The 16,074-nt window shown below is 59.8% G+C and overlaps 1 protein-coding gene across 2 annotated transcripts; it reads right to left on the bottom strand.

The window, feature by feature from the left end:
- Positions 1–2,579: 2,579 nt before the first annotated feature.
- STMN3 (stathmin 3) lies at positions 2,580–16,074 on the bottom strand. 2 transcript variants are annotated; one of them, XM_068150314.1, is made up of 6 exons: positions 15,888–16,074; positions 15,558–15,728; positions 6,878–6,973; positions 6,452–6,627; positions 5,747–5,938; positions 2,580–5,279 (listed from the first exon to the last, which is right to left on the bottom strand). In XM_068150314.1, the coding sequence occupies exons 2-6, from the start codon at positions 15,574–15,576 to the stop codon at positions 5,220–5,222; spliced, it is 543 nt and encodes a 180-aa protein (XP_068006415.1). In that variant the 5' UTR covers positions 15,577–15,728; positions 15,888–16,074; the 3' UTR covers positions 2,580–5,219. The 2 variants fall into 2 exon arrangements, with proteins under 2 accessions (XP_068006415.1, XP_068006416.1); XM_068150315.1 differs by lacking the exon at positions 15,888–16,074 and having other exon boundaries at positions 15,558–15,804.

A 16,074-nucleotide genomic window follows, 5' to 3' on the forward strand; every position in this document is an offset into this window, starting at 1 on the left:
TCGATGGTTCCCCTGTGCACAGCCAAGTGCACAGCCACTGCCGGGGAGGGAAGGGAAGAGGGAAGGAAGGAGGGAAGGGAAGCAGCAGGAAGGGGATGAAGCCAAGCCCCTGAGCCTGGCTTTGCAGAGCCAGGGCTGAGCCAAAGCAAGCAAGCTGCAGGTTACATTTGGAAGGGAGCAGCCATACAGACCTACCCCCCAAGGTAGGATGCATGCAAGTGTGAACTGCCACCAGCCCTAGAGGGTCAACTCGAAGGGCTGGGGGAGGAGTGAAGGGTTTGGAATGAGGCAAGGACCAGGCTTGGTCCAGAAGCAGTCTGAGGAGCCTGCAGCATGGACAGAGCCATGGCTGTAGGGGGTCTCCTGCTCTGGCAGGGGGTTGGACTCGATGCTCTCCAGAGGTCCTTTCCAACCCCTACCACTGTGTGGTTCTGAGGGATCCCATCAGTGCAGAGCTTTAATCTGGGATTCGAGGCTGGTGGTCCCAGCCCTCACCCCCTGAGACCAGTGCCAGCTGGGATCCTATTCAGCTTCAGCTCTGCCCTTCTCAAAGGGCACAGCTCTTGGGAAGGTGTTTGCAAGCACCTAGAAGTCACCATCTCACCTTGCCTCCCTCCCACACCTGCTAACAGCCACGGTGCAGGCAGGGCTGCTGCTGGCCAGGCCAAGGATGCTCTTCCCTGCCAGGTACAAAGCCTCGTGGCCACCAGCTGCTGCAGAGCTGGGGCTGGTCACTGTCCTTCCCAAGCCTGAGCCATGAGCACCTATGGGAATCAATGAAGCACTTCAAGCCCTGCCAGAGGGAAGGTGGCTTTGGGAATCCTGGGGGGGAGGGAGGGGTTGCAAAGCTGTGCCCCTGACCACGGATGTGTGGGAATGGTCCAGGAACGAGGGAGGCTGGGGCAGTAAGGATGCTAATGAGGATACTTAATTAGTCTCAAGGCATGAAGGATGCTGCTGCACACAACCATCAGCAAACCCCAGGGAAGGAAGGCAGGCTGGGCTCAGCGCCGTGGGGGCAGTGGATGGGTGGACAGCCCTGCCCCAGGCAGCCCCAGCACTCACACATGGCCCTGCTGGCAGCCCCTGGCACCGAGCTCCTCACCAGCCCTGCACTCATCTGCACCAGGCAAGCACCAGCCCTGCCACACCTGAAGCACCTTGGCCCCACGGAGGAGGTGGTGTCCTTGCCACTGCAGAGCCCTCCCTGCACCTCCCTGCTCCCCTGACCCTGCACACAAGAGGATTCCCAGCCAGGCCCCCTGGCCCTCAGCACCCACCCGAGGGAGGGCATCAAAACCAGCTCCCCAGTGCTCACCCCTGCACAAGCACCTCGTGCTGGGCCTCTCCCTGCCCTTCCCCTGGGATTTGTTTTGCCAGGCAAAGCTGCTGCGGGAATAAATCCCCAGGCGCGGGCTGGGCTGGCCAGGGGAGCTGGCACGGGGTGGCACAGAGGACTGAGGTGGGAGATCCAGGTAGGAGCTGAGTCCAGAGGGTCAGTAGCTGTTGGGGAGGATGGCTGCACCCAGCACCACCTGCCACTGAGTGCCCTCCACCAGCACACACCGAATCTCACAGCTGCTCCTCACACCTCTCCCCTGCTCAGCTCTGCCCCTGCTCCCCTCACAGCTCTGCCCCTGCTCAGCTCTGCCCCTGCTCAGCTCTGCCCCTGCTCCCCTCACAGCTCTCCCCTGCTCAGCTCTCCTCCTGCTCAGCTGCTCTTCCCTGCTCCCCTCACAGCTCTGCCCCTGCTCAGCTCTCCTCCTGCTCCCCTCACAGCTCTGCCCCTGCTCTGCTCTGCCCCTGCTCCCCTCACAGCTCTGCCCCTGCTCCCCTCACAGCTCTCCCCTGCTCCCCTCACAGCTCTCCCCTGCTCAGCTCTCCCCTGCTCCCCTCACAGCTCTGCCCCTGCTCAGCTCTGCCCCTGCTCCCCTCACAGCTCTGCCCCTCACAGCTCTGCCCCTGCTCCCCTCACAGCTCTGCCCCTCACAGCTCTGCCCCTGCTCCCCTCACAGCTCTGCCCCTGCTCCCCTCACAGCTCTCCCCTGCTCAGCTCTCCCCTGCTCCCCTCACAGCTCTCCCCTGCTCAGCTCTGCCCCTGCTCCCCTCACAGCTCTGCCCCTGCTCCCCTCACAGCTCTGCCCCTCACAGCTCTCCCCTGCTCCCCTCACAGCAGAAGGTTCAGGTCAGTACCTACCAGAGCCGGCGCTCCACCTCTCCTCCTCCCCCCAGCCCTTCCTGAGGAGCAGCCCCATCCCTGCTCTCACTGCCCTGCCCGCAGGACTCAGCTGCCTCCAGCTCCCCCAACCCAGCTGCTCCCTGCTCCGGCGTCCATCCCACCCCGGCGTTTGGGTTCGTTTTCTCTCTCCCCCTCCCCAGCCCAGCCTCCAGCTCCTCCCCAGCCCCCTGCAGAAAGTGACACCAGTCCTGCTGCTCTTTGTTCTGAACTCCTGCTCATGAGCACAACGTTTCTGATAAGATTAATCATCATCATCATCATCAGTACTAAAAACAGTATTTACACCAAGCTCCAGGTCAGAATTACACACCAAGCAAACACTCAGCACCACAGAGTAGGAGAAGTGGGGGGGAGGGAGGGGTTAATATCTCTCAGATACCTTCTCAGGTCCCACCCCGAGGTGGGACACAGACATGTGACAGCTTCAACCACTTCTTACACACAAACATTTCGTGTCAATGACTGGTCAGGTGGGGTGGGGTTGGAAAACTTCCTGGTGGCTACACAGATGAGGTGATGCTGGTGGGGATGCTCTACACAGATGCTTCTCTAGGATGGCTGCTACTAGAAACTGATCATTAGCTATTGATAAGAAATTCAACCCTCAGCTTCCTTCCTTCCCCTCCCTCTTTGCCCTCAATCTTCTGATTTTGTTTTACTTCATTCTGGTTTTGGTCACTGACAGCAGTGGAGCTTTCTACCAGTCCTGTCCTCCCCCCCAGCCTGGGCTGGAGGGGTCTGGGGCAGCTCTTCCTCCTGGGAGCAGAGTCCCCTCCTGTCACACTAAGCCCACCAGGGAATCCCTCCCAAACCCAGCTGGGACTTCTGAGGAGATGAGCCAAGAGCCCTGGGGTCTGACCTGCAGCAGCTGCTGCTCTGTGGCTTTCCAAGGGGGTTCTGGGAGCACCTGGTGTGGGTTCTGTCACCACCCCAGGCCATCATCCAGCCTTCACCTAAAATCAGCACAGGGGAGACAGAAAAGTTCAGCTTTGGACAAGCCCCAGGGATGGTTTCATTTCTGGAGCCCTAGAGGGTTGTTATCTCCTCTTTGCTGTCTCTGCGAGGTCCCAAGGAGTCCTGGACTGGGCTGTGCCCTTGTGCCACTGCCAGGAGGCCCCTGCCCACCTCTGCACTTCAACCAACCCCCAGGCATCACCCAAATCCCAGCACAGGCTCCCTGACCCCGGCACAGGCTCCCTGACCCCGGCACAGGCTGGCTCTCTGCAGGCACAGCGTGCAGAGGGCATCCAGCGCTAACAGTGAAGCCTCTTGGTGCAGTGGAAGCTCCTTGGGTTCATTCTGGGCTCTGTGAGGGTAGCCAGGATGAGGAGGAGAGCAGTGCCCGGGTGTGAACACCACCCAGGGACCCTGTGCCCTGTCCCCAGAGCACCAGGTGGCTCTGCTCAGAAACTCAGTGCTCTCTAAGCCCTGGGCAGAGAGGAGCTCTCCTTACCTTCTGCCTCCCCTGGCAGCAGCTCCCACCACCTCCTGTGCCAACCCTGCCACGGGGCCATGCTCCTGCAGGGCTGCTCCTCAGCACCGTGTCCCAACAAGCCCTGCTTGCTCAAGAGTGGCCTTTCCTGCTCTGAGATGCAGGTGTCCAAGGCAGAAGCAGAGCTGGGGCAGGTTTGTGCAGCTCAGCAGGACAATGGAAGCCTCTCACAGTGCGTGGTGGCTGCCTGGACCTTGACACTAGGAGGTGAGGCAGTCCCTGGGCTTTGGCAGTCAGCTCTTCAGACAGTGCTGCCATGCTTGCAGGATCTCTGCTCGTCCCTACCTCCTTCAAGAGACATCTTGTTCCCAGAAATAGGCCTTGGAAAGCTGGAAAGAGTCAAGGAATGAGCATGGGGACACATCCTCACCCTTGCTGTGGGACTGCTCCCTGTGAGCTCCCTCTCACCCAAAGCCACAGGTCTGGAGGCACCCTGTCTGCCCCTGGTGTCTGCCCTGTGATGGTACCAAGGCTCACATCCATCTCCTGGAGGAGGGAAGGGAGATTCTGGTCACTGAAAGGCTCTTGCACACCATCTCTGTTGGATTTGCTTTCCTGCTGGAGGGAAATCTCATGGTCTGGGAGTGCTGGAGAGCCCACAGAGCAGGCACCCTCCCCAGGGCTCCTGCAGAGCCAAGGATGGAATCAGCAGCTGTGGTTCCCCTGGGCTGCTCAGCCAGGGCCTCTTGGTGCCTGCTCTGCCAGGGAGAAGGTGGCTTGGCCTGTGGGCTCCTTCCATCCACATCCAACCAGCTCCTCAGGCCATGCCTGCACCGAGCTCTGGGTGGAGAATCTCCTCCCCTGTCACCCAGGCCATCAGAGCCACCCAGAGCTGAGCACTCTGGGTCACTGCCTGCCCGGGCTGGATCGGGTGCAGCCAGGTGGTGGGGGTCCTGCACACCACAACTGCTGAGCCCTCCCATCCCTCCTCTCTCTCTCCTACCACTGCTGAGCGTGGGGCTGCTCCCTGCCCCACCTCCCCACTTCCTCCCCAGCACTCTGAAAGCCATCACAGCAAACAGCAGGGGGAGGAGGCACAGCCCTGGGGCAGCAATCTGCATCTCCATGGCCCTGCTGCCCGGATTTGCTCATGCCTGGAGCTCCTGGCAGTGCCTCTTGGTGCTCTTCTTTTTTCCCCGAATTTTAAGAAGATTTTTTGTTGTTTTTTTTTTGTTCTTTTTCTATAAAAGGACAAAACCCTCCCAGGAAGCTGCTGGGTTGAGTGACCCATCAAGTGACTCCCTATTCCCCATGAACTGGTGGCTGTCTGCTCAGAGGTCCCTGTGACCCCCACAAGCACTGAGGGATGAAGGATGCAGAGAGAGAGAGAAGTGTGTAGCTGGGGGACAAACACCAGGGGAGAGGTGGGGGGGAGGGGGGGATGGAGAACCCAATGTTGCATCTAAGACAAAGAAAAGAGAAGGTGTTGGGTGGTGGATGGGTGGGGTTGGTAGCAGGAACCAGGTGCTGGATGTGTAGAAAAGCCCTTCAGCCAGAGATCTCCTCCCGCTGCTCCTTGTTCCTGCGCACTTCAGCTGCGTGCAGCTCCTGCGAAGATGGGAGAGATGACAGCAGGCTGACCCCTCCTGCCCCCAGCTTCCTCCTCCCCTGCACACAGGGCCTGCACCACGGCACAGAGAGAGCACTCTGCCACCCAGCCCCCCCTGAGGAGGGTGGGTGACACCTGCAAGGAGCGAAGCACCTCCCCTGCAGGGGCCAGGAGGTGATGCAAAGCCTCCAGCAGACACCTCCGTGGCTGCCTCTGCAAAGCCTGGTGGCCACTCAGTCCCTGGACACGAGGTGGGCCTGACCCTGTGCCTTTGAGCTCCCACTCACCAGGCTCAGCCCGGTGGGCTCCTCTCCACTGACCCTGAAGGGCACATCCCCTTCCTCCTGCTGCTCCAGCACGCAGCTGCCTCACGCCCTGCCGCCCACCGCCCGCCCTGCCCCCCTCTGCCCGGGGTAACCCCCCAGGGACCTGAGCCCAGCCACCCCTATGGGGGCCCCAGCCTCACCTTCTCACGGAGCCTCTCCCTCAAGGCAGCCAGGTGTGCTTCACGGATCTCCCTGCTCAGCTCCATCTTGTAGTTGAGCTTCTCCTCGGCCAGGCGGCTGAAGTTGTTGTTCTCCTCCAGCGCCTTGTGCAGCACCTCCCGCTCGTGCTCCCGCTTCTCAGCCAGCTGCTTCAGCACCTGGGCCTCCTGGGTCTGCACAGCACCCGGGCTGTGAGCCCACCAAGAGCCTCTGCTGGCCCCCAGCCCCCCACAGCCCCCTCCTCACCACCTCCTCTGCTCTAAACCTTTCTGCCGCCCTCCTGCACCTCTCAACGCTCCTGCTTGGGAGGCCTCAGAATGGGTTGGGAGGGACCCCCGAAGGTCACCTTGTCCAACTCCCCCCCCCCCCGCCGCCCCCCCTGCGGTCAGCAGGGACATCTGCAACTAGAGCAGGTTGCTCAGAGCCACAGCCTGACCTGCAGTGGTGCCAGGGATGCTCAGAAGTCTGTCCCCAGCTTTCTGCTCACCCTTTAATCACTGCAAGGCCAGCAGAAGGTCTCCCTGGAGCCTTCTCTTCTCCAGGCTGCCCAACCCCGGCTCTGTGGTCCCCTGAGAAGATCCACTGCTTGCAGCCACTTTAGATTGCTCCTGCTGAGCCAGGCTCAGGGTTTGGGGCAATCAGTACCCACCACAGAAGGTCACAGTCGCTGCAGGACATCTCATTACCTTCCTCCTCTCTTCTGCAGCCTCCAGCCTCCGCTGCAGCTCCTCCAGGGACAGGTCCTTCTTCTTGGGGGGGGAGGAGAGGATTGGGCTCTCAGGAGATAAGTCTGAAGGGGACTTCAGGATCACCTCAAAGCTCTGGCCTGATGCCCTCTTATCCAGCTGCTTCACCTCCATATCTTTGAGGGGAGGAAGTAGAAAGAGGGAGTCTGTGAAGCTGTGACACTGGAGAGCCTTCACCTGATGGCACTGAGAAGTGAGGCTGCTCCCACGTCCTCCCCTGGCTGGTTTTGTCCTACCTCCAAAGCCCCCCAGCCAGTGATCAGCTCCATCCCCCCCAGGCCAATGCAATTCATTTGCATTCCCCAGGACCCCCCCAGTGAGCTGAGGAGCTGGAGGCTGCCTGCAGGAGCGAAGCAGGGCACCTACCTCCATACTGGTAGATGGTGTTAGGGTGGGGCTGGGTGTGGAAGCAGGAGCAGATGAGGGAGAGCAGAGACAGCTCCTTCATTTTCTCCTTGTAGGCTGAAAGAGAAGAAGCTGCACTGAGAAGAGAGTCTGAGGGCCATGGCAGATCTCCTCAGGGAATCATTTGGGCTTCAAAGCATTTTTAAGCTCATGGAGTCCAAGCCTGACCCCAGCCCTGCCAGGGCACCCCCAGCCCATGGCCCTCAGCACCACAGCTCCACAAACCCCTCCAGGGATGGGGACTGCACCACTGCCCTGAGCAGCCTGGGCCAGGCCTGGACAGCCCTTTCCATGAAGCAATTGTTCCTCATGTCCAACCTAAACCTCCCCTGGGGCAACCTGAGGCCATCTCCTCTTGTCCTGTTGCCTGTTCCTTAGGAGCAGAGCCCAAGCCCCACCTGGCTCCAGCCTCCTTTCAGGGAGCTGTAGGGAGCCCAAGGTCTGCCCCCAGCCTGCACAGAGGTTGATGCTGGTCTCCAATCACAGAATCACCACAGAGTGATCTGGTCTGGAAGGGGCCTTAAAGGCCACCCAGATCCAACCTTCTGCCATGGGCAGGGACATCTTCCACTAGAGCAGGTTGCTCAGAGCCCCATCCAGCTTGGCTCCCACCCCTCTGTCCCCACAACCTGCTGCAAAGGACAGGGAAATACACAATCCCTGGCAGCTCTGCTGCTGTGAGCTCTGCAGCTTGCTCCTCATTCCTGGGGCTGGAGGACACCTCACAGCATCCTCCATGATGACAAATGCACCAAGTGCTGCCCCAAAGGCAGTGCTGCCAGGAGCCCTGAGGAGGGTCCCCTGGACTAAATGAGAGACCTTGGTGCACAAACATTTCAGTGGGGACAGAGTTCTGAGCAGGGCCTGTTTGGTCTGGGCAAGGGGAGATGGTCTGAACTCCAAGAGGGAGATTGAGGCTGGAGAGAAGAGAGAAATGTTTGGTGCTGAGGGTGGGGAGAGCCTGGCCCAGGCTGCCCAGGGAGCTGGGAGCTGCCCCCTCCCTGGCACCACTGCAGCTCAGGCTGGCTGGGGCTGGGAGCAGCCTGCTCTGGCTGGGGCTGTCCCTGGGGGATGCAGGGGCTTGGACTGGACAAACATCGAAGGTCCCTCCCAACCCAACCCATTCCAGGATCCTCTCATTGCCATTTAACCCAAACCCACCACACACTGAGGTCATTGCTCTGCCAGCCTCGGGTGAAACCAGGCCAGGAGGCAGATGTGCCTCAGCCCTGAGTCACTGCTTACTCATCTTCTGGCAATGATTTCAGGGCTTGGTGCTCTGCAGTTCATTGTTTGCCCTTCAGTAGGTGTCCCCAGTCCTGGTCTCACGGCTCTCTGGGTAGAGGAGTGCACAGAACCAGAGTCACCAAATCTTTGAGGCTAGAAAAGACTTTCAAGACCCCGGAGTGCAGCACGCTGCAGAGCCTGCCCTTGAGGTCTGTGCAGGGACTGCACAGCTGCCTCCGGCCCTCTCTCGCTGTCCTTCCTGGGAACAGATCGACCCTCCGCATCAGTTACACCGAACAGGAGTGGGGGGGACACAAGGAGCTGCTCCGCTGCGCTGATGCTCCAATGAGCTGCGGGGATGTTCTCTGTCCTCCTCCCTACGCGGGGCCCCGCAGCTGCCCCCCGGCTGCAGCCGGCAGATGTCAGCAGCATCCCGGGGGGAAGGTGGGGCTGGAGGCTCCCGGGGGCTCGGAGAATGGTGGGGAAAGAGTCCAGGAGGGCCCCGGCCGGGCCTCAGCACTCAGAAAACTCGCTCCGAGCCCCGCTCTAGTGCGGGGAACCGGCGGGAAGGCAGCGGGAGCCCCCGGGAGCCCTCCGGGAGCCCTCCGGGAGCCCTCCGGGAGCTGTCCCTTCAGCACCACCGCCCGAGCCCGCGGCCCGCAGCCGCCCCCGGCCCCAACCAGCCTGAGCTGCAGGGCTGCCAGGGAGGGGGCAGCTCCCAGCTCCCTGGGCAGCCTGGGCCAGGCTCTCCCCACCCTCAGCACCAAACATTTCTCTCTTCACTCTCAATCTGCCTCTTTGGGTTCAAACCATCCCCCCTTGGCCTGTCCCAACAGGCCCTGCTCAGAAGTCTGTCCCCAGCTTCCTGCTCAGCCTCTTGGAGCACTTCAAGGCCCCCAGGAGGTCTCCCTGGAGCCTTCTCCAGGCTGCACAACCCCAACTCTCTCAGCCTGGCTCACAGCAGAGGGCTCCCAGCCCTGCCAGCTCTGCTGTGGCCTCCTCTGGCCCTGTTCCAGCAGGTCCCTGTCTGCTGTGTTGAGGACTCCAGAGCTGCCCCCAGCACTGCAGGGAGGTCTCAGCAGAGCAGGAGCAGAAGGACAGAATCCCTTCCCTGCCCCTGCTGCTGGGGCTCAGCCCAGGACAAGGCAGGGCCTAGGCTGGCAGCACTCAGTGCCAGCTCACCTTCAGCTTTTCACCCTCCAGCAGCCCAAGTCCTCCTCCTCAGGGCTGCTCTCCAGGCTTTTATCCCCCAGACTGAGAGCAGAGGTTGCCATGGACCAGTTCCAGGATGTTGCACTTAGCCTTGTTGCACCTCATGATATTCCCACAGGCCCACTTCCCAAGGAAGGGAAGGACCAGCCCCTGTAGAAACCATCCCTGATCCACACCCCAGGGAATGGATGGAGCCCTGAACCCTCCCCACCTCTGCTCCCAAGCCAGCAGTTACAGCTGTGGGGTGCAGGAGCACCCAGTGATGCCCTCACCCACACCCACTTCTGATCTGACCCCCTCAGGGACAAGCAGTAGGTGGCATCTAGAGCCAGCCCCCTGCTCCTAGGCTCAGGTAACAGCAGGTTTCCTGGGGGGGTGGGGGTGGTAGATCCTCTGATGTACCAAATGAAAGTAAGAAACATAACCTCTGGGTCACTGCATAGGAGACTGCAGCAATGAAGGTCAAACCCAGGATCTCCTGGAGCAAGCCTGTGTGTGAGCCCCAGCCCCAGCAGGGAGGGCTGCTGGAGGCTCCTGGGACTGAAGGCATGCCAACCTCAGCATGAAAAGCTCCTCAGCCAAAGCTGCACCCCCAGTCCCCAGGGGATTTAAGGCTTTGAGGACATGCTGATGCCACTGGGCAAAGGCCTTGAAAGAAGAGATGACATGCCCAAGTCCCTCCCAGGCCAGGCTGCAGAGCACAGCTGGACAGAGTGCTTCAAGTGGAAGTCTTGATTCCAGCATCTGCTGCTGCTGCTAAGTCAGTCAAAATCAGCAGAGCTCACAGCCAGCAGCTCTGGGGTGGAAATCACCACCCAAGTCCCTTCCCATGGGGCCTCAGCCAGTGCCTCACTCTGCTCTCAGGGGTGCAGCAGGAGCTTTGGCTGGCTGAGGAGCAGAGGATCAAGGCCAGGCTGCTCTCTCAGGGTGGAATGACTGCTAAGTCGTGGATGTTTTCCTAGGCAAACAGCAACAGAAGGATCAGGAGGAAGTTCACTCCCTCTGGAGTGGAATGAGCTTCATCACTGGCTGATAACACTGCACTGCTCTCACTATCAGAGACTTGCTTGGCTTGGAAAAGGCTCTGAGGGCATCCAGTCCAAGCAGCAGCTCAGCACCACTGTGGCCACCAGACCCTGGCCCCAGGTGCCATGGCCACAGGTTTCTTGCACAGCTCCAGGGATGGGGACTGCAGCACCTCCCAGGGCAGCCTCTGCCAGTCCCTGGCCACTCCTGCAGCAAAGAAATTCCTCCTCATCTCCAACCTGAGCCTCCCCTGGCACAATTTCAGGCCATTTCCTCTCCTTCTATCACCAGAGAGTGGGGAGAGGAGCCCAGTCCCCACCTCAGTGCCACCTCTCTCAGGTTTGGGGGGAAACATTGCAGTTGTGTGCATTAAACAGTGAAGAAAGTTAGAGAACATGTAGCTGAGGTCCCACCCTGTAAAGTGGACTCAGTTTGTCTTGTGCTGGCTTCCCAGGACCCTGGGCAGGCATTGAGTGACAACTCTGCCCAGAAAGGTGCAGCCAGTTCCTCCACACCCCTGTGATCTGACCTGACCTGTCCATACTCCCTCACACCCCCCCCAGACAATTGACCTTTGTTACTGATTTTCATCCAGCTGTCCTCTGCACTGCAATTCCTGCATGGGCAAAAGGCCTTCCTCCTTGTTGCAAGGAGGAGGAGGAGGAGGGAGAGAACCTGGACCTTCCCCAAGCCCCAGGAGGGGCAGGGTGCTCTCAGCTTACCTGCCCTCCAGCCATCCATTTGCCCTGCTCCCTCCAGTGCTGTGCAGACCTCCTGCTTTCCCACATCCCTGCTGCTTCACACCAGCACTCTCCTCAGCACTGGTGCCTGCAGAGTGTTTCTCTCCAAGTTAAGCCCTGGAGACACAACCCAGCTGATCCCTGGGCAGCTGTGGCAGGAGCTGGAGGGGTGAGGTGTGCCTGGCAAAGGAGCTCCACCACCTCTTAGTCATTAAAAAGTTCTCTTCTCTGCTTCCCAAGCAGAGACAATGAAGCTGTAGATGGCCTCAAGAGCCTGGCCTTCTGCCTGGGGTTTATGATAGAATCACAGCTTGGGTTTGATTGGAAGAGAGCTTAAAGGTCATGGAGTCCAAGCCTTACCCCAGCACTGCCAGGGCACCACCAGCCCATGGCCCTCAGCACCACAGCTCCACAGCTTTGAGACCCTTTCAGGGATGGGGACTCCACCACTGCCCTGGGCAGCCTGGGCCAGGCCTTGACAACCCTCTGGGGGAAGAAATTGTTCCTCATGGCCAACCTGAACCTCCCCTGGGACAGCCTGAGGCCATTTTCTCTTGTGTTGTTGCTTGTTCCTTGGGAGGAGAGACCAACCCCACCTGGCTCCAACCTCCTGTCAGTGATTGGTAGAGAGCCAGCCTCAGCCTCCTGTGCTCCAGGCTGAACAACCCCAGAAGGCTGTTTAATGACATCCAGGGAGGCTGTGTCGGCACAACAGCAGTGCAGAATTGTTCCCACTGAGCCTGAGGCAGAGCAGGACTCATTTCTGTGTTGAGGTGGATGAGCCTGGGTGTGCTAAGTCTGACAGCAAGGTCAAAGGAAGGTGATCAGAGGAAAATAATTAGGTTTGCAAAGATAACCTTGGAGAAGGAAAAATTGCTTCCATGAAGAATATGATGGGAAAATGAGAACAGTCCAATTATAGAGGGAGAGAAAGCAGAAGGTAGAGAAGGCAACCAAAGAGTCCTTCAGCACAGAGCTGCAGTGCCAGCTCCACAGCAGCAGCAGCCACAGCCCTCACTAAGCCTTGAGAGCTCCACAGGCTCCAGGTACCCTCACCTGCTCTCAATCCTGCCACAGAAACAGCAGCCTGACCCCCACGGCAGCCTGACCCCCACTGCAGCCTGACCCCCACTGCAGCCAGACCTCCACTGCAGCCAGACCCCCACTGCAGCCAGACCCCCTTGCTCCCCAGAGCAGGTCAGCAGGAGAGCTCCCCCAGCCAGCACACAGCAGCAGCTGCTGTTTGCCTTTCAGCTCCGTGGTGGTTCCCTGCCTGCTGCCTTGCACCAGGCACAGCATCACCCTGGGCTCAGGTGGAACCACCCAGCAGAAGCAGCTGCTGGGGTTTCTCTGCCTTCTCCTGGCTAAAGCAGCCCCCAGCAAGAGGCTCTAAGCAGCCACGTTAGATGTGGCTGCAGCAGGTTATTTGGCCTTGCAGAAGTGAAGTTCTCCTCAGCGTTTCTAAGGTTGCATTGATTCCACCAACAGCTGAGGAAAGAGACAAGAGTGGTTTCTGGGGAGCTTGACAGAAGGGCTTCTGACCCTCAGCACTGCCAGCAGGGGGTTCAGGATGGGGCAATACCATCTGGTGCCCACCACTGCCCTGCAGGAAAGGGACTGAGGGGCAAGCCAGACCTACACACAGTCACAGGAGCCTCATGGTTCAGCACAGGAGAGGAAAACCTCAGGCACCTTTACAAGCCAGCCGTGAGGCCAGGGATGACAAGGCAGCGCTTCCTCCTGGCTCCACCTTCCCGGCGGAGCAGGGCCCGCGGGGCTCTCACCCTGCTGCATCATTTCGTAACCTGTGTCTGCATTCAGCCCAGATGGGGGAAGCTGCACAGCCCCAAATCAGCCAGCCGGCCGGCCCTGCCGTGGTGCAGCAGAGCACAAAGCCTCAGCAGATGCTGGGGGAGGAGGTGTGAGGGCTCAGCGCCTGCCAGGTCCGCCCGGAGCGGGGCCAGCACCGCAGCTCAGCCCGCACTGAGCATGTGCCAGCATCCTGCTGAGCTCCCGCTGCCGGCGGCCACCCGAGGGCCAGGGCAGCGCTCTGGGGATGGCAGGCAGGACAGAGAGGGCTGGGCAAAGCAAGCCTCCTTTCTCTTCATCCCAGGGATTTGTTTGTTTAAACAAACCCAAGGAAACCTTCCCGAGGGGGCTGAGCCCCCAGGCAGCACCCGCAGCCAGCTGCAGCTGCTCTCCCCCACTGAGGATTTGGTTTCAATGCTGATGAAGGAGGAAATAATGAAGGAAGCAACCAAGACTCTCTCCTTAGTTTCAGGATTTGCTTGCCTTTCCCTGCTGCCATCCCAGACCACTCCATCCCTGCTCCAAGTGCTGCCTGCCAGCCCTGCACAGGCAGCTGGGCAAGGCTTAGCTGCCCTGGCAGACACAGAACCATCAAATCCTAGAATGGGTTGGGTTGGAAGGGACCTTGGAGATCATCTGCTCCAACCCCCCTGCCATGGGCAGGGACACCTCTCAACCAGCCCAGGTTGCTCAAGGCCTCGTTCAGCCTGGCCTTGAACACCTCCAGGGAGGGACATCCACAGCCTCCCCAGGGAGGGACATCTCCCTGCTCTTCCATCCTGCCTCAGCAGCTTCCCCACCACTTCCTACTCCCTGACACTGCTTCTCTGCTCGACCTGAGCAACAGGGAGATGTAGTTTGTCTGAAGCACTTCATGATCCTAAGCCTCCTTTGCCAGCCAAAGTGCATCTCTGAGGAGATGAAAGATGCCACAGGTATGGGGTGGGTTGGGAGGGGGAGAATGCAGCAGCTGGAAGGGGCAGGTTGGGGCTCAGGGTGTTTCATCCACCTCAAGTTCAGTGCAACCTTGGCTTGGATGGCTGGCAAGCCTCAGCCATCCCTCCCACCCCCACCCTGCCAACAAGGTCCAATCCTGCTCTCTGGGGAAGGCAGGGAGATGGGTGGGACCTCCCTCACTGAGACAGGAGCAGATGCAATGGCTGGAGGTTCTCTGTCACACACACAGAGCTTTGCAGTGCTGCTTCAGCATCTTTAATCACATGCAAAGCCCACTCGGGATCAGCTGCACCTTTACAACCCCCTCCCCACACCCCTCCAGCTCATTGTCAGACTCATGGATTCATCCTTCCCCCCCCCTGCATCTCCCGGCCTTTCACAGGGAGAAAGGAATGGAAGATGCACAGCAGGAGGCAGGGGTGAAGGCCAGGGAAAGCAGCACGGTGTGCTGCCTGGTCTCCTGGGGCTGCTTGCCTGTCTGGGTGGGGGCACAAAGCACTCTCTGCTTTTCCTTTTTGTCTGCTGTTCCTGCTCAGCCCTGCACCCCAGCCGTCCAGGATCCAGCTCCCCAGCCCTCCAGGCTTCAGCTTCCCCCACCCAAACCTCTTTGCACTGCTGAAATCAGAGCCGCTGCAAGAGAAAACCTGCGGCTCCTAAAGAGGAAGAGGCTCCAAAGCCACCCCCCGCTCGTTGTACCGGCACAGGCTCTTTTTTGCCTCCTTCACCGCAGGCTCTTTTTTGCCTCCTTCACCCCAGGCTCAGCCACCTGAATCCCTCCTCCCCGGTTCCAAGCGCCCAGACACGCCTGCCGCTGCCGGCGGGGCTGGAGCAGCACCGCGCTCCCCCGGGAGGTGCCACCCTGCAGCCACCGCCGAGCCCGGGGCAGGTCCTGGCAGCCGCTGCCGTTCCCGGCGGTGCTGCAGGGGTGGGGGGCTGGGAAGAGCTTCCCTTGCAGCAGCTCCTTCACCCAACGCCATCAGAGGACCGCTCCCCTCTGGCATCTTGTGAGGAAGAAACGTGAGCTGTGGGAGAAATCAGGGGATGGGAAGCCCTGAAAACCAGACAAAAAAACCCAGCCAGGTTCTTCTGCCTGGGTGATTTTCGAGGGCATTGCTGTCTTGATCTTCTCCTCCTCCTTTCCCTTCCCCTCTTGGGCAATAAACGAGCTCCAGACCCCAAAATGCAGCTGCTGATTTCTCTGCATCTCGAGGGGCTGGGAAGGAGCTCTGTCACGTTATGGCAGTAACAATTAATTGGCACGGGGAGGGAGGGGGGGAAGGAGGAAAAGCTGTCTCATGTTCTGAGCACAATAATGGCTTGGCAGCGGCAGCTCCTAGCAGCAGAGGGGAGCAGCAGCAGCGTTTCAGGGGGGAGCAGCAGCAGCGTTTCAGGGGGGTGAGCTCCCCACACGTCTGCTCCTGGTAAAATAAGAAGCCCCCCTGCAACCTTGCATCGGAGGTGGGGAGGAAGGGGAACAAAGCTGTCTCCTCACCAACAACTCCCTTGAAATGCACCAAAAAGAGAGAAGAATCCCCCCCCAAACCCCCCCCCAATTAAACCCTGCTGCTTCAACCAACGGCTTTGGGGAGAAGCTCTCCTCCTCACGAAAAAAAGATAACAAACCCAACCCCAAATGCAAAGAAACTGCCCCCAAAAGATGCTCGTCCTACCTGAGACGGTGCTGGCCATGCTGCTGCCGCTGCTGCTGCTGCTGCTGCTGCGGGTGCTGCAAGGAGCTGCGGGTGCTGCAGTGCTGCGGGAGGGCAGGGACTGACTCAGCTGCAGGGGGCTGCAGCCATCCGCGGTGGGGAGAGGCTGGAGAGCCCACGGAAAGGGAAGGGCTGCGAAGAAAAGAGAAGGGTCACCGCTTCCGAATATCTAATCAGCCTATCCAGCCTCCCCTCCTGGCTGGCTCCGGGCAGCAGATCCCTCCCAGGCAGGACCCACGGGGGGAGGGGGGCGAGGGGAGGGAAGGGGAGGGGGGCCATGAGGAGACACACCCAGCCCCGGCTCTGCCAGAAAGAGGAGTTTTCTCTCTCCTCTTCCTCCCTTTCTTCTCTGTTCCAGGAGGGCTGAGCTGCCTTTTTTTTCCCTCCTTGCTGAAAGCAGAAATAAGCAAATTATTGGATGTCTGTTTTCTTCTTCTGGAAGCTCTCCACTCTGAGGTGGTGCCCACCCCCCACCGTG

The sequence above is a fragment of the Melanerpes formicivorus genome, unplaced genomic scaffold (genome assembly GCF_026170545.1).
Source record: "Melanerpes formicivorus ecotype bairdi unplaced genomic scaffold, bMelFor1.0.p_v2 SCAF_19, whole genome shotgun sequence".
Lineage (NCBI taxonomy): Eukaryota > Metazoa > Chordata > Aves > Piciformes > Picidae > Melanerpes > Melanerpes formicivorus.

What these genes read in the sequence shown, in the direction of transcription:
- STMN3 (XM_068150314.1), bottom strand. An exon ending in CACCATCTACCAGTATGGAG is followed by an intron (nt 6,628 to 6,877) that starts GTAGGTGCCCTG and finishes CTCCCCTCAAAG; the next exon opens with ATATGGAGGTGAAGCAGCTG. An exon ending in GGGAGAGGCTCCGTGAGAAG is followed by an intron (nt 5,280 to 5,746) that starts GTGAGGCTGGGG and finishes CCATCTTCGCAG; the next exon opens with GAGCTGCACGCAGCTGAAGT.